Source organism: Cetorhinus maximus, chromosome 23 (genome assembly GCF_964194155.1).
Source record: "Cetorhinus maximus chromosome 23, sCetMax3.hap1.1, whole genome shotgun sequence".
Lineage (NCBI taxonomy): Eukaryota > Metazoa > Chordata > Chondrichthyes > Lamniformes > Cetorhinidae > Cetorhinus > Cetorhinus maximus.
The window spans coordinates 13,490,124-13,507,479 of NC_135901.1; the positions used below are offsets into that span (position 1 = coordinate 13,490,124).

Sequence of the window (17,356 nt, forward strand, 5' to 3'; positions counted from 1 at the left end):
GCGGGGGTTTTGGAAATGGGTGAGAGCGGGCGGGGCGGAGGGAGGAATGGAGCCCAAAGGTGAGAGTGGGTAGGGAGGGGAAGCTTCATAAAAACCCAGTGGAGGCCTCAAGCCCCGAATAAGACATTGTAGGTCCCGCGTTTACAGCTCGGAGGCTTTGTTTCCGGGCAACAGGCCCAGGTTAGCGGCTGCCATCTTGTTTCAGAGGCAGCAATGCGCATGCGCGACTTCAGACTCATCGACGTTTACAATACATTCGGCCCATTCGTCTGTGATGGTCAACAAGGATCTGACGTCATTCATCCAATTTTCCAGCTCTGGAGGCTATGGCGACGCAAGTGAATATCTAAATACTTAAATGTTACGAGAGTTTCTAACTCAATCATCCTTTCAGGCACTAAGTTCAAGATTCCCACCATCCTCTGGGTAAAAACATTTCTCCTCAACTCCCCTCTTAGCCTTCTATCTCTTACCTTAAATCTATGCCCCCCTGGTTATTGACTCCTCTACTAATGAAAAAAGTGCCTTCCTAACCACTTTATCTATGCCCCTCATAATCTTATACACCTCTTTCAGGTCCCCTCTCAACTTTTGCTGCTCCAAGGAAAACAACCCCAGCCTATCCAATCTTTCCTCATAACTCAGACCCTTCAGCCCAGGCAGCATCCTGGTAAATCTCTCCACCCACTCCAGTGCAATCACATCCTTCCTATAATGTGGTGACCAGAACTGTCCACAGTACTCCAGTTGTATCCTAACCAGTTCCAGCGTAACCTCCCTGCTCTTGTATTCTATTCCTTGGCTAGTAAAGGCAAGTATCCCATATGCATTCTTAGCCACCTTACCTACTTATCCTGATACCTTCAGGGATCTATGGATATGCACACCAAGGTCCCTAAGATCTTCCGTACTTTCTATGTCATACCATTCATAGTATAATCCCTTGCCTTGTTAGCCCTCCCCAAGTGCCTTACCTCACACTTTTCCGGGTTGAATTCCATTTGCCACCGCTCCGCCCACCTAAGCAGTCCATTGATATCCTCCTGCAGTTTACAGCTATCCTCCTCACTATTTTCCACCCTACCAATTTTCGTGTCATCCGCGAATTTCTTGATCATACCCCTTACATTTAAGTCCAAATCATTTATGAACACAATAAATGGCAAGAGCCCTAACACCAAGCCCTGCGGAACCCCACTGGAAACAGACACAGAAACATCCCTCTACTATCACCCTCTGCTTCCTGCCTCTCAGCCAATTTTGGATCCAACATGCCACATTGCCTTGGATCCCATGGGCTCTTACTTTCTTTACCAGTCTGCCATGAGGGACCTTATCAATAGCCTTGCTAAAGCCCTTGCAGACCACATAAAATGCATTACCCTCATCAACATTCCTGGTTACCTCCTCAAAAAATTCGATCAAATTTGTCAAACACGACCTTTTTTTAATAAATCTATGCTGACTATCCCTGATTAATCCATGTCTCTCCAAGTGCAAATATATTCTGTCCCTCAGAATTCTTTTGTGTGACCATCTTGGTGATGTAACGGAGTGGGCGTGACTTCAGGGTTCCAGTGACCGGGAGAGAAAATCGGTGACTCATTGGTTTTACTTCCACTCCACACACAGGAGCTGGAGACAGGTCCAGGTTAACAGATGGACAATGTGCTGTAGGGCGCATGTGTGACCTTCTGAAGAACATAAAAACAAGAACATCAGAATTAGGAGCAGGCCATTTGGCCCATCAATTTTGGTTCCCCACTTAATGGATCATGCCTGATCTGATTGTGGCCTTCACTTTCCTGCAACCAACCCCTCCCAAACCTTTGACTCCCCTATGGATCAAAAATTTGTTGAACTCAGCCTTGAATTTATTCAATGTCTCAGCCTCCACTGCTCACTGGAAAAGGGAATTCCAAAGACTAATGACCCTCAGAGAGAAGAAATTTCTCTTTCTCTCAGAGCCAAATGAGAGTCACTTTATTTTTTATCTGAGCCTCCTAGTTCTAGATTCCTCTATGAGGGGAACCATCCTCTCGGCATCTACCCTGTTAAGCTACCTCAGAATCTTACATAATTAAAAGCAAAATACTGCTGATGTTGGAAATCTGAAATAAAGACAGAAAATGCTGGAAAATCTCAGCAGGTCTGACAGCATCTATGGAGAGAGAAACAGAGTTAACGTTTCGAGTCTGTTTGACCCTACTTCAGAGCTGAGTTTTTCCTGCATTTTCAGAATCTTACATGTTTCAATAAGATCACCTCTCATTCTTTTGAACTCCAATGTGTATGGGCCCAATCTGCTCAACCTTTCCTCATGATACAAACATCCTCATTCCAAGAATCAGCTCAGTGAACCTTCTCTGAACTGCTTCAATGCAACTATGTCCCTGCTCAAGTTATCTTGGATCAGCGGGCAGGGGGAGAGAATGTTGTGAATTCTATACTGGGTTTTGGAAACTCCTTTTACAGGTGGTTAGAAGTGGAGGATTTACACACAGCAAACTCAAATCAAGAGAAATGTTTGTCTCTTCTGAATTTCTAACCTCAACTGGCACTTATGACTTTTGTAATCTCCTTTTACAGGGAGTTAGAAGATATGAAGACTGTGAGACCTTTCTCTGACTCCAGCACTTCTGGTAACTTTACAGTTGCAGACTCCAGCAGGAGATTTTAAATTTAAAAACAGTGAAATTATTTCAGGGGTGAGTGTTATTGAGCATCCATCTACAATTTAGAGCTCTTCATGCTGTGCTCTGGTTCTATGGCTCTGGGGCTGGTGTGGATCCATTACTGTGGATCTGAATTCATGTCCATCCATTGTTCTGTTTCATCTCTGCCCTCCCTGATCACCTCTCTGCCATTGTTTAACTTCCTCTGCCTCTAATCATAGGTGTATTTAACCATGTTTGGTATTTTACTGTTATTTCCACAAACCGTCTAAATGAGGTTTCCACTGCTGTCCATCCCGTGGCCTACTCACTGCTGATTTACCAGCTTTATCTTCCATAGTCAGGAATTGATTTTCCTGCACTATAGTCCATTTCTCTTCTGCTTCTGTGCTTATATCGACCGTTTTTATTGCACCATTTTTACTCTTCGTAGTTCATCCTGCACATCCTGAAACGTCAACTCTCTTTCTCTTTTTGCAGTTACTGCCTGACATGCTGAGTATTTCCAGCATTTTCTCTTTTTATTTCAGATTTCCAGCAGCTGCAGTATTTTGCTTTTGTTTTATTGCAGGCGTTTCTCACAGAATTGAGTCTAGAAACAGAGATGAACCAATTGAGAGTTGGTTTATGTCGGATGGTTGCAGAGGTTGATCCCTGTCCTCCTGTGTAGCACCGTTTCCATGCAGTCATAGAATGATTACAATACAGTCGGAGGCCACTTAGCCCATCCTGCCCATGCTGGCTCTCTGCAAGAGAAAATCAGCGAGTCCCACTCCCCTGCCCTTTCCTCATAGCCCAGCAGGATTTTTTTTATCTCTCCAGGGTCTTTGTCCAATTTCTTTTGAAGGCCTTTGTTGCATCAGTTTGAGCTGGAGGGGAGATGGAGGAGAAGCTGCTGGGTTTAACCCCGAGATGGTGGAACCCAGTCAGGCTTGGCAATTTCCAATGTCAGGGAAGGCAGATTCTAGGGGAGATCAGGTTGTTAAACGGACACTGTCTGTACAATGTAAAAAGGGATCGTTTAAGGATTAGGTGTTCTTGCAGATGTTTTTTATCTATTTTACTTATACATATTTTTACAATATCCTTGGGATTTGGGGGTCACTAACAAGACCAGCAGCAGATATCACCCATCCCCAGTTACCTGTGGAGAAGATGATGTTTGACCTTCTTGAACCGCTGCAGTCCGTGTGGTGAAGGTGCTCCCACAATGATGTTAGATAAGGAGTTACAGGTTATTCACCCAGCGATGATGAAGGAACAGTGATATATGTCCAAATCAATAAAATGTTCTAAGGCATTTCACAGAAATATTACAAAGCAACATTTGACACTGAGCCACATGAGGAGATATTAGGGCAGGGGCAAAACCAGAAGAGAGAGAGAGAGAGAGAGACCAAAAGCTTGGCCAAAGAGCTGGGTTTTAAGGTGTATCATGAAGGAGGAAAGTGAGGTAGAGAGATGGAGAGGTTTAAGGAGGAAATTCCAGAGCCTGGAGTTTAGGCAACTGAAAGAACGGCCACCAATGGCAGAGCAGTTAAAATCAGGAATGTTCAAGAGGCAGGAATTAGATGAGCGCGAAGATCTCAGAGGGTTGTAGCTGGAGGAGATTACAGGGATAGGGAAGAGAAGAGGCATGGAGGGATTTGAAAACGAGGAGGAGAATTTTTAAATTTTGGTGCTTCTTAAATTGGAACCTCTTAGGTCAGCGAGCACAGGGGCGATGGGTGAACAAGACTTGGTGTGGGCAAGCACACGGGTAGCAGAGTTTTGGATGACCTCAAGATTACAGAGAGCTTGTATGTCGGAGGTTGGTCAGGAGTGTGTTAGGATAGTTAAGTCTAGAGGTAAGAAAGGAATGGACAAGAGTTTCAGAAGCAGATGAGCTGAGACTCGGGTGCAGTGGGGCGATATTACTGAGGTGGAAATGGACGGTCTTGGTGATGATGTGGATATGTGGTCGGATGCTCAGTTTGGGATGAAGCATGTTACTGAGGTTGTGAATACTCTGGTTCAACCCCAGACAGTTGCCAGGGAGACAGATGGAGTCGGTGGCTAGGATGTGAAATTTGTTGTGGAGACTGAAGACTATGGCTTTTAAATTCCCAATATTTAATTAAAGGAAATTTCTCCTCATCCAGCACGGTTTTCAGACAATTAGGATGGTCTGTGAGTTGCAGGGCAATTCAGAGGTGATGGTGTTCACACACACCTGCTACCCTGGTCCTTCTAGATGGTGGAGGTTGAGGGTTTTTATCTTTTTGTATCTCTCTCTCTGTCTCTGCATATAGAGGCCAGAGTCTTGTGTAGGCCCAGACTAGGAGGCAGGTTCCCTTCCCTGAAGGACATTAGTGAACCAGTTGGGTTTTTAGGACAATCCGGCAGTTTTCACGGTCACTTATTCCTAGTGCCGGCCTCACAAATTACCAGATTTATTCAGCTCAGTTTCACAACCTGACTTTGTGTTTTTGTGGGTTCTCTCTCACTCACTTTTGTCTGTTTTAAATCAGTTTCACAGGGTATTAGAAGGGGAGCATTTGCAAAATGAAACAACAAATCAGTATCTGACAGAGTTGACTAATTTATTGAAACCTGAATGTCATTGGATTTTGAACATGGAAGGAAAAAGCACCGTTCACAGTGGGGAGAAACCGTACACGTGTTCTGTGTGTGGACGAGGCTTCAGTCAATCATCTGGCCTGTCGAGACACAAGTGCAGTTCCAGTGGGGAAGAACCAGGGAAATGTGGAGACTGTGAGGAAAGAATCAACTACCCGTCTGAACTGGAAATTCACCAACGCAGCCACAGCAGGGAGAGGCCATTAGTCTGCTCTGTATGTGGGAAGAGATTCACTCAGTTATCCACCCTGCTGACACATCAGCGAGTTCACACTGGGGAGAGGCCCTTCACCTGCTCCAAATGTGGGATGGGATTCACTCAGTCTTTCAACCTGCTGAGACACCAGCGAGTTCACACTGGGGAGAGACCGTTCACCTGCTCCGAGTGTGGGAAGGGATTCAGTCAGTTATCCACCCTGCAGACACACCAGCGAGTTCACACTGAGGAGAGATCTTTTAAATGTCCAGAATGCAGGAAGTGCTATAAAAGTTTAAAGGAACTGATGTTCCATCAACGTGTTCACAGTGAGGAGAGACCTTTTAAATGCCCAGACTGTGATAAGTGCTATAAAGGTTCCAGGGAACTGATGTTTCATCAACGTGTTCACACTGACGAGAGACCGTTCAGGTGCTCTCACTGTGGGACTGGGTTCAGGTGGCCATCTCAGCTCACTGAACACCAGCGAATTCACACTGGGGAGAGACCGTTCACCTGCACTGAGTGTGGGAATGGATTTACTCGGTCATCCCACCTCATGACTCACCAGCAAGTTCACACTAATGAGAGACCTTTTAAATGCCCAGACTGCGGGAAGTGCTGCAAAAGTTCCAGCAATTTGATGTCCCATCAACGTGTTCACACTGAGGAGAAACCTTTTAAATGCACAGACTGTGGAAAGTGCTTTAAAAGTTCCAGCGATCTGATGTGCCATCAACGTATCCACACTGATGAGAGACCGTTCAGGTGCTCTCACTGTGGGACTGGGTTCAAACGATCATCTCAACTCACTGTACATGAGCGTATTCACACTGGGGAGAGGCCATTCACCTGCTCCAAGTGTGAGAAGAGATTCACTCAGAAATCCAACTTGCTGAGTCACCAGCGAGTTCACAAGTGACTGCAGTAGTTGGATTTTGCTGTTAATCACATCCAGGATGCAACCATGTTCATTGGGGTCTTTTTATGCTGATGTTTGCAAATTCCAGCCCAATTACATGTGTTATTATTCTGGATAAAAGTAAAATAAATCAGCTTTTTGTTAAACACACAGTCTGTTGAATCTTGTTGATATCCCTGACATAAGTTAGTTCCTTTTGAAGTGGTCTCCCTCTCCCCTGTCTCCTCCATCCTCACCAACAACAAGTGTGAGGAGCTCATGGAGCTTCTTTGTCACTAAGATTGAGACAATCTGATCAGCTGCCTCTGCTGCTTCCCTCCCTTTCACTAACCCACCGGACCAAACTGTGTCTAAAGTTCCCTTTTGTCTGAGCCCTGAACTCACATCTTTCCCCAGTTTCTCTTCTATTGCCTGTCAATCCCTGTCAGACTTCATCTTGTCCATGATGCCATTTCCACTAAACTGCTGACCATCCATCTTCCCCATGTTGCTGATATCGTTAACAGTTCTCTCTCTCTCTCTTATGGTTTTGTCCCTCTCACCTTTAAATACACCATTCTCACCCTTCCTGAAAAAAAACCACCCTTGGCCCCACTGTCCTTGCAAACTGCTGCCCCATCTCCAACCTCCCTTTCCTCTCCAAACTTGGTGTCCCCCCAAGGATCTATCCTTGGCCCCTCCTATTTCTCATCTACAAGCTGCCACTAGGTGACATCATCCAAAAGCACCGTGTTAGTTTTCACATGTACACTGACAACGCCCAGCTCTACCTCACTGAGCAGAAATTTCCTCCAATTAAAAATTGGGAAGACCAAAGCCATTGTCTTTGGTCACCACTACAAATTCCGTTCCCTAACTACCGAGTCCATCCCTCTCCCTGGGAACTGTCTGAGGCTGAACCACACTCTTCACAATCTTGTCAGATTTGACCCCAAGATGAGTTTCTGACCACATATCCACATCATCACTAATACCAGATATTTCAATCTCCATAACGTCGCCCGTCTCTACTCTGCCCCAGCTCATCTGCTGCTGAAACCCTCATCCATGCCCATGTTACCTTTAGACTTGACGATTCCAATACATTCCTGACCAGCCTCTCACATTCATCCCACCCCCACGTGGAAATGTGAGATCACCCTAAACTCTGCTGCCCGTGTGCTTTCTCACACCAAGTCCCGTTCGCCCATCACCCCTATGCTCACTGCATTGACTCCTGGTCAAGCAATACCAAGACTTTGAAATTTACATTCTGTTTATAAACCCTTCCCTGGCCTTGTCCCTCCCTGTGTCTGTCATCTCCAGTCACACACCCACTGATATATCTGCACTTCTCCCATTCTGGCCTCTTTAGTATCCCTGATTTTAATCACTCCACCATTCTTGGCCATGTCCAGGCGTGAAACTTTGAAATTCCCTCCCTGAACCCCTCCACCTCTCTGTCCTGATGAAAGATGCTTGTTAAAATCTGCCTCTCCAATCAAGGTTTCAGCCATCGACTCAAATATTGCCCTGTGACTCGGTATCAACATTTTCTTCCTGAAACTGCTCTGAAGCACCTCGGGATGTTTTATTACATTAATCGTGTTGTATAAATTCACCATGTTACTGTTTCATGACAGGCAGTTTGTGCAAAGTAAGATTTGCTGACTTCCAGGTGAAATTGTTTCTGCAGTAAAATAGTTAACGTAGATTAAATTGGATTAATATTCATTGAAGCAAAATCTACAATTTTAAATCATCCATCAAAGGGAAAGAAAATTCTTGTGTCCATTTAGCACCTTCCAAATCCTCAGAACATTACAACGCGTTTCACAGTCAATGATGCATTTTGGAAGGAAGAATGAGGAGAGGCAGAATAGACTAAATGGTACAGTTTTAAACAGAGTGCAGGAACAGAGTGACCTGGGAGTGTATAGACACAAACCTTTGAATCCATCAGGACAGGTTGATCAAATTGTTTATAAAAATCTCATGGAGCCCTTGGTTTCCTAATGGAGGTATGGAGTGGAAAAGCAAGACAATTATACTGAATCTTTATAAATCACAATTAATCCTCATCTGAAATCTTGTGCTTAATTCTGAGCACCACACTTTGGGAAAGATGTCAAGGCCTTGGAGAGGGTGCAGAGAAAATTGACCAGAATAGTATCAGGTATGAGGGGTTTCAGTTGTGGAGAGACTGGAGAAGCTGGGATTGTTCTCTTTACAGCAGGGAAGGTTAAGGAGTGATTTAATAGAAGTGTGGTAATATTTATTTTTAGGAATTTTTGTTTACATAGGGAGAAATTGTTTCCATTGGCAGGATGGTTGGTGTGTCAACTGACTGAGTGACTCTCTTCCCACACTCAGTACAGGTGAATGGTTTCTCTCCGGTACGAGTGAGTCAGTATTTCATCAGATCTTTAGAGCTTTTAAAACTCTTCAGACAGTGAGAACAATTAAAAGGTCTCTTATCAGAGTGAACAACTTGATGGGCAGTGAGGCTGGACACACAAGTGAATCCTTTCCTAACATATGGAGCAGATGAACAGCACCTCCCTGGTGTGAACTCACAGGTCGTAGGGATTGAACTCCTTACTTACAACAGGATCGGACGTGACAATAGAGTTCAGTTATTGAGCAGCTTTATTAAGAGAAAGGCAGGACAAACTCCTAGACTAAAGGTAAAGTTCAGACAGTGATTTACAGAACAATGTGAACTCTATACTTCCCGTGTTGTATCTGGACAGCAGAGCGCACTTCTTTCCCCATAGCTTCTGGTTTTCTTGTGGAGTTTCCAGCTTTCTTGCTTCTTTATTATTTCTTCATCATCTTCTCTTTGTTCTTTTCTCCACTGCATCAAACCACTTGAGAGGGCTGTTCATATGCTGGAAACCCCCCTAACTCACTCCCCTGAGGCTACCAATCAGAACTGTCCACGTACATTTCACTACACAATCATGTGGCTTTTGTCCAATCACAGGTGTGTTCATGTGAACAGCATTTGCCTGTTGATGAGAGGAAGATATAAGGAGGATATGAGGAATTTCTCCTCTCAGAGGGTCGTTAGTTTCGGACTTCTCTCCCACAGAGAGCAGTGGGGACCGGGTCATTGAATAGATTCAAGGCTGAGTTAGAGAGATTTTTGATCTTCAAGGGAGTCAAGGGTTATTATGTAGGTCGGTGAGAAAGTGGAATTAAGGCCACAATCAGATCAGATCTTATTGAATGACAGGGTAGGCTCAATGGACCGAATGGCCTCCTCCTGCTCCTGTTTTTTATGTTCTTTTGTTCCCCATATCCGAGAAAAGGGAACTGTGAAAAATATCAGTGAACATGGGCAAGTGGGGTGTTCAGCAGTTTAGTGGGAATAGGATTGAGGGAAGGGGTGGGTCTCATGGACAAGATGAGCTCTGAGAGGGCATTAGGGTAGATAGGGAAAAGGTGGAGAAAGATTATGGTTCAGGGCTTGGAGAAGGGGCAGCTTCAAAGGCAGTTTGGCCCGATGGGTTCATGGAAGAGAGGGAAGCAGCAGATCAGATTGTCTCAATCTTAGTACAAAGAAGCTCCATGAGCTCCTCATACTTTTTTGCTGGAGCTGAGGATGGAGAAGATAGGGGAGAGCAAGAGCCTTTCAAAAGAACTCAACTGTGTTAGAGAAACTAAAAAGAGTCAACACGCTATGTTTAATGCAAAGCTGATCTATTTGACTTTTGTCCAGAATATTAACACCTGTAACTGGGCCGGAGTTTATTTACATCAGCAGAAACAGACCCAATGAACATGATTCAGTCCTGGATGCAATTAACAGCAAAATTTAATCACCGTCGTTACTTCTAAACTTCCTGGTGATTCAGCCGAGTGAATAAATGACCGAATTTCTTCCCACACACGGAACAGGCTCCCCAGTGTGAACACACTGGTGTCTCAGTAGTTGGGGTGACTGAGAGAATATCTTCCCACATGCGGAACAGGTGAACGATCTCTCCCCAGTGTGAACTCGCTGGTGTGTAATGAGATCTGATGATCTCCTGAACCCAGTCCCATAGTGAGAGCTCCTGAACGGTCTCTAGTCAGTGTGAACATGTTGATGGGACATCAGTTCCTCCGATCTTTTATAGCACTTCCCACAGTCTGGGCATTTAATCAGTGTGAACTCGCTGATGTCTCAGCAGGTTGGATGAGTGAGCAAATCCTTTCCCACACTTGGAGCAGATGAATGGCCTCTCCCCAGTGTGAATTCGCTGGTGTGTCAGCATGTGGGATAAACAAGTAAATCCCTTCCTGCACTCGGAGCAGGTAAATGGCCTCTCCCCAGTGTGAGTGCGCCGGTGTGTCAGCAATTCTGATAAGGTAGTGAATCCTTTCCCACACTCGGAGCAGATAAATGGCCTCTCCCCAGTGTGAACTCGCTGGTGTGTCAGCAGGTGGGATGTCTGAGTGAATCTCTTCCCACAGTCGGAGCAGGTGAATGGCCTCTCCCCAGTGTGAATTCGCTGGTGTGTTAGGAGGTGGGATGAGGTAGTGAATCCCTTCCCACACTCAAAGCAGGTGAACGGCCTCTCCCCAGTGTGCGTGCACTTGTGTACAGTGAGGTCAGCTGATCGCCTGAACCCAGTCCCGCAGTGAGAGCACCTAAACGGTCTCTCATCAGTGTGAACACGTTGATGGGACATCAGCTCCCCAGAACTTTTATAGCACTTCCCGCAGTCTGGGCATTTAAAAGGTCTCTCCCCAGTGTGAACTCGCTGGTGTATCAGCAGGTTGGAGGAGTGAGAAAATCCCTTCCCACATCTGGAGCAGGTGAACGGCCTCTCCCCCGTGTGAACTCGCTGGTGTCTCAGCAGGGTAGATGATTGCCTGAACCCAGTCCCACAGTGAGAACACCTGAACGGTCTCTCGTCAGTGTGGACACGTTGATGGGACATCAGTTCCCCAGAACTTTTATAGCACTTCCCGCAATCCGAGCATTTAAAAGGTCTCTCTCCTGTGTGAACTCGCTGGTGTCTTCGCAGGTTGGAGGAGTGAACAAATCCCTTCCCACACCTGGTGCAGGTGAACGGCCTCTCCCCAGTGTGAACTCGCTGGTGTTTAGTGAGGTCAGATGATTGCTTGACCCTAGTCGCACAGTGAGAGCAGCTGAATGGTCTGTCGTCAGTGTGAACATGTTGATGGGACACCAGTTCCTGGGAACTTTTATAGCACTTCCCGCAGTTCAGGCATTTAAAAGGTCTCTCGTCAGTGTGAACTCGCTGGTGTCTTAACAGGTTGGATGAACAAGCAAATCCCTTCCCACACTTGGAGCAGGTGAACGGCCTCTCCCCAGTGTGAATTCGCAGGTGTGTGAGAAGGTGTGACAAGGAAGTGAATCCCTTCCCACAGTTGGAGCAGGTAAATGGCCTCTCCCCAGTGTGAGTGCCCCGATGAAATTCCATCTTGAATGAGTAACTGAATCTTTTACCATCCTCCCCACACTTCCATGGTTTCTCCCTGTTGTGACTGCATTTATGTTCTGACAGGCCAGATGATTAGCTGAAACCCCGTCCACAGACAGAACACGCGTACGGTGTCTCCCCACTGCGAAAGCTGCTTTCTCCTTCCACGTTCAAAATCCAATGATATTCAGGGTACGATAAATTGGGCGACTGTCAGATCCTGATGTGATGTTTAGTTTGATGTTTGCAAATCATCACCTTCTAATACCCTGTGAAATTGATTTAAAACAGAATAAAGGGAGTGAAAACACAAAGGCAGGTTGTGAAATTGAACTGAATGAATCTGGTAATTTGAGGGGCTGGCACTAGGAAAACATGACTGTGAAAGCTGCTGGATTGTCGTAAAAACCTGACTGGTTCACTAATGTCCTTCAGGGAAGGAACTGACCACCTGATCCGGGTCTACACAGGACTCTGACCTCTATTGGAGCAGAGAGAGAGAGATGGGAGAGGTGGAGGGGGGGGGGGGGGGGGGGGAGAAGGTGAGGGATTTCAAATACCTACAACTCAACCAGAACTTTGACAGGATCTTCCAAGCCCTCAACTTCCACCACCTAGATGGACAAGTGTAGCAGGTGTATGTGAACACCATCACCTCCAAGTTCCCCTCCAAGTCACACACCATCCTGACTTCAATGAAAGCAAAATACTGTAGAGGCTGGAGATCTGAAATAAAACAGGAAGCGTTTGAAAAACTCAGCAGGTTTGGCAGCATCTGTGGAGCGAGAAACAGTGTTAATTTTTCAGGGTGTACAGAATGAATTACGGGGTATAAAAATGATGCAGAATCTGACGGTCAATATAAGCTCAGAAGCAGAAGAGAAATGGACTATAGTGCAGGAAAAACAATTCCTGATTGTGAAAGATGCTGTGGGAAGATGAAGCTGGAAAGCCAGCAGCACATGGTCAGGGGATAGGCAGCGGTGGGAACCTCATTGAGACACAGTCAGCAGACATAACAATGAAATACTGAACGCATTTAAAATACACTCATTGTTCAATCACTGAGCATAGCACGAAAAGCTCTAAATTGCAGGTGAATGGTCAAAAGTACTCACCTCTGAAACAATTTCAGTTTTTAATATGATAATCTGCTGGAGTTTAAACCTCCATCTGGTATTTATGAAACCTCCCCGCCCACCGGCTCCATTCACTCGCCATTTCTCAGCTCTTAGTACAGCTAATACTACGCATGCTCTAGTTAGAGCCACTAAGGCGCATGCTCGAACCATAGCCCGGTGCTGCGACTGCGCAAGGCGCTCCTGTAGTGAAGATAGGGCACATTCAGCTCCGCTGTGCATGCTGGGTAAGCACTCCGCCATTGAGTGGTTTAATTTTTGAAGAAAATATTATGTTTTTTGCTCCGATTACGATTGGAGCCATGGGATAAAATTATTAAAGCCTGCATAAATACGGAAAAATGCACGGGCTCTCCCACAGTTCCATCCTGGATGCCATTGACAGCAGAACAATCCCGTACAATTGGATTTGAACTTGCTGGAGTCTCAGCAGCTGGGGTGAACAAATGATTTTTCTCCCCCCATACAAAGAACATTTCAACTTAATCTTGTCAGTAAGAATGTTTCGATGGTGGATGAAATGTTTTGAACATTTAAAGTAAGGGTATTAACAGCTGGGCAGACTAAGTGAATCCCTTTGAACACACAAAGTGTCTGAATGATCTCCCTCAGGTGTGACTATGCTGCAATGTCAGCAAATGTGATGATCGAGTGAATCCACTTCCACTTTCACCTGTTGAATGATTTTTTTCACGGTGGAATCTCAAACCATTGCAGAAATGAGTTCTACATTCTCAGCCATTTTTTTTATTATTCATTCGCTGGATGTGGGCGTCGCTGGCTAGGACAGCATTTATTGCCCACTCTTAATTACCTTTGAGGTGGTGGTGAGCTGCCTTATTGAACCGTTGCAGTCCACGTCATGTAGGTACACCCACAGTGCTGTTAGGGAGGGAGTTCCAGATAGAGAAAAGCAGGTGCTGTAAATCTGAAACAAAAACAGAAAATGCGGGGATTATCAGCAGACCTGATTGTGTATATGAATAGAGAAACAAAGTTTACATTTCAGGTCTATGACCTTTTCTCAAAACTGCACTGTGTCAGTGCACAGACCTGAAAATTTACCTTTGTTTCTCAATCCATTGATGTGTCAGATATTCTGAGTATTTCTGGCATTTTATGCTCTTATCTCTGGTTAAAGAAGTTGGACATTACATTTATTCATGATTAACTTCTATTTATTCTCATCTATATGCAAGTGAAAACATCTTCCACTTGTCAACCCTGTCAAATCCCTGTATAATCTTAAATTCCTCGATCAGGCATTCCTCACTTTCTTTTCTAGAGAAAACCTATTTAACATGCTCAGTTTTTGTGATTGATACAACTTTTCATTTTCGGCATCATTCCAGTAGATCTTTCTTACGCTTTCTTCAGTGTTCCTAGATCCATTATATAATATGGAGACCGAGCTAATCTGAGTATCCAACTCACCGTTTGCTCACAACTCACAAATGCCTGTTTGTTGGAAGGATCAGTAGGAGAGAGGACTGTGGTTTCCAGCTGTGATTCAACATCCCCTATTCAGCCATTTTTCGCATTAGCAGAAAATAAGACCAGTTTAAATGAACAAATCCAATGAGCCACTCTGTGACATTATGGAGCATCTACAAATTTGTCTGTTACAATTATAATGAAGTAGAGGTCCATTTTCACTCTTAGTTCAGCAATTATGCCATGAAGAACAATGTTGGAGAATGACTGGATTTCAGCATGGTGACACTAGGACAGACTAAATTAATATGATTGCTGAGCAGCGAGATGGTGGATTTGAAATTTGTGTGCACCTTGTTTGTGCATTTTCCTGATTAAAAGATAAATTAAATTCATTCAATTAAAAACATGTCATGTTAAGTGTGGCAGGCTGTTACAAGTGGGGTACCTGAAGGATCAGTGTTGGGGCCACAATTGTTCACAATCTATATAAATGATTTGGATGTAGGACCAAATATAATGTTTCCAAATTTGCTGATGACACACAGCTAGGTGTGAATGTAAGTTGTGAGGAGGATGCAAGGAGGCTTCAAGCAGATTTGGACAGGTTAAGTGAATGGGCAAGAACATGGCTGATGGAATATAATGTGAATAAGTATGAAGTTATCTACTTTGGTGGAAAAAAACAGAAAGACAGATTATTTCTTAAATGCTGAGAGATTGGGAAGTGTTGATGTCCGAAGGAACCTGCGTGTCCTTGTTGATGAGTCACTAAAAGCTATCATACAGGTGGAGCAACAATTAAGAAGGCAAATGGTATGTTGACCTTCATTGCAATGGGATTTGATGACTTGTAACAGCCTTGGTGAGACCACACCTGGAGTATTGTGTACAGTTTTGTTCTCCTTATCTAAGGAACGATATACTTTCCATAGAGGGAGTGCAACAGAAGCTCACCAGACTAATCCCTGGGATGGCGGGATTGATTTATGAGGAGGGATTGAGGAAACTAGGTCTTTCTTCTCTAGAGTTTCGAAAAATGAGAAGTGATCTCATTGAAACTTACAAAACTCATACAGGATCGATGTAGATAGGATGTTTCATCTGGCTGGCGAGTCTAGAACCATGGAACACGGTCTCAGAATAAGGGACAGGCCATTTAAGGATGAGATGAGGAGGATTTTTTTTCACTCAGAGGGTGGGGAATCTTTGGGATTCTCTACCCCAGAGGGCTGTGGAAGCTCAATCATTGAGCATGTTCAAGACAGAAATCGATAGATTTCTGGATATTAATGTCATCAGGGGATATGGGGAGAGGGTGAGAAAGTGGTGTTGAGCAAGATGATCAGCAATGATCTAAATGAATAGCAGAGCGGCCTCGATGGGCCAGATGGCTTAATGCTGCTTCTATTTCTTAAGTTTGAGGTAGAATTTTCAGCATCTGCGGTATCTTGTTCTTGGATCACGGTGGATCAGATCTAAATCACTTAACATTAGTGTTTAAATAAATAAGAGAAATAAATTTGAAAGATTGAGACAACAGTAACTTCCACTATGTTCAACATGAAACTAAACTCACTGTTTATTCATCATCAATAACAACTTTAAACACAAAGTTTCCAGCCGGGATTGAACCGGACACTTTCTCATGTAAAGTAAACGTGAGAATCACTGCACTGGGGAAATGAGTGTGAATCCCCCCCGGACAGAGGGGAACTGACCATCCATCTCTAGCCCTAATTCCCAAACAGAAAATGCTGCCAAGAATCAGCAAGTCAGGCTGAGTCTGTGGCCGCTCTCAGCTTTGGAAACCGTCACAATGCACGGGTGATTGACGGCAGCTCCGGACCAATAGGAAGAGAGGGCGGGACTGGAGGACCGCCCTGGAGCGTCTGCTCCTCCAACCAATCGGAGTGAGTGAGGGGCGGGACAATGACTGAACCATGCGCAGTAAGAGTACTGGCGATGGAGAGACTTTTTCTCTCGAGTCCGCATTTGGAGGGACCGGTGGACCCGGCGGGTGGGCGGAGAGGCTTCGTAAAGATGTGTAATCCGCAAACCCCGAAAAAGAACTTAACGGTCCCCGTTTAGACCGAGCGTGGCCGCAGATTCCAGGGCTTGGCGCGGGTTAACGGCCGCCCTGGGCAATGTTTTCAATGACCGGGGTGAGCCTGTGGCCAATAGTTCAGAATGGGGACAACTTGTCCATCAAGCTGCATCACGCTTTGAGTCCCAATGTCTTATTAATGAGGCAGAGCAGCAAAGAAAAGGAAGCAAATCCTGCTCTCCTGATCCCACTATATCATGGGATGTCCTGCCCCATGTGTCCAATGATCTGCGAGTCTGTTCAGTCACATGAAGACCCACAGCAGAAACTCATGACCCTGAATAGACGCCATCCTCAAACTGAGGGACTGCTGATGACAATGAGGGGCAATCTGCAGCAGGGCGCATGTGCGCTCATCCTAGGACAGGCAACAGGAGGAGAGGATGCTGTGAATTTATATCCTGGGCTGTCAGGGATGCATTTTGGAAACTCCTTTTGCAAGGGGTTGGAAGGGGAGGATTAATACAGAGCAAACTCAAACCAAGGGAAATGTTTGTCTCTTCTAAAGTTCTATCCTGGTCTGTCCGTGATGACTTGTAAACTTCTTTTACAGTGTATTAGAAGAGGACTTCCAGAAAGGAAACTCAAACCAAATATCACATCAAAATCTAACAGCGGCACTCAATTCATCAGAACCTGGATATAATCGTCTTTTGAGTGTAAGCATTGAGTTCTAGATCATTACCACTCACTGCATGTGTCTGTTCTTCCTCACATCCATCCTGTAGATCCTGTCCAAAATCTTAATCTGTGTCCTGAAATCTTTTTATAATCAGCGAATGTGGACAGCTTTTCTTTATCTACTTTCTCTAAACCTGTCATAAACTTGTACACCTCCATCTAATCT

The 17,356-nt window shown here is 44.9% G+C and overlaps 5 protein-coding genes across 14 annotated transcripts in view; 2 read left to right on the forward strand and 3 right to left on the reverse strand.

Annotated features, from left to right (window-relative positions):
* LOC144697817 (uncharacterized) overlaps positions 1-17,356 on the reverse strand; it is a 528,726-nt gene that overhangs the window by 379,766 nt on the left and 131,604 nt on the right. The gene's annotated exons all lie outside the window — the stretch shown is intronic.
* Positions 1-17,356, reverse strand: part of LOC144696897 (uncharacterized) — a 394,826-nt gene that overhangs the window by 339,909 nt on the left and 37,561 nt on the right. The gene's annotated exons all lie outside the window — the stretch shown is intronic.
* LOC144696895 (uncharacterized) overlaps positions 1-17,356 on the forward strand; it is a 23,357-nt gene continuing 6,001 nt past the window's right edge. For 2 of the 10 annotated variants that reach the window (XM_078568596.1, XM_078568598.1), the window contains exons 1-3: positions 1-59; positions 2,590-2,708; positions 17,063-17,168. The gene's annotated coding sequence lies outside the window, so the exon portion shown is untranslated. Of the gene's footprint in view, positions 60-313; positions 427-2,589; positions 2,709-3,787; positions 3,891-16,395; positions 16,423-17,062; positions 17,169-17,356 lie in introns of those variants that run through there. The other 8 variants (XM_078568597.1, XM_078568599.1, XM_078568603.1 and 5 more) reach the window with 8 other exon arrangements.
* On the forward strand, positions 5,191-6,549 carry LOC144696893 (uncharacterized). Its single transcript, XM_078568595.1, has one exon. The coding sequence runs from the start codon at positions 5,291-5,293 to the stop codon at positions 6,410-6,412; it is 1,122 nt and encodes a 373-aa protein (XP_078424721.1). The 5' UTR covers positions 5,191-5,290; the 3' UTR covers positions 6,413-6,549.
* LOC144697823 (uncharacterized) overlaps positions 10,537-17,356 on the reverse strand; it is a 26,916-nt gene continuing 20,096 nt past the window's right edge. The window contains exons 3-5 of the mRNA XM_078569804.1: positions 11,568-11,813; positions 10,787-11,483; positions 10,537-10,702 (exon numbers count right to left, since the gene is read on the reverse strand). Coding sequence (XP_078425930.1) covers positions 10,537-10,702; positions 10,787-11,483; positions 11,568-11,813 — 1,109 coding nt within the window. The remainder of the gene's footprint in view (positions 10,703-10,786; positions 11,484-11,567; positions 11,814-17,356) is intronic.

Excerpts from the sequence above, each read along its gene's own strand:
- LOC144696893 (XM_078568595.1), top strand. The coding sequence starts at position 5,291 with ATGGAAGGAAAAAGCACCGTTCACAGTGGGGAGAAACCGTACACGTGT.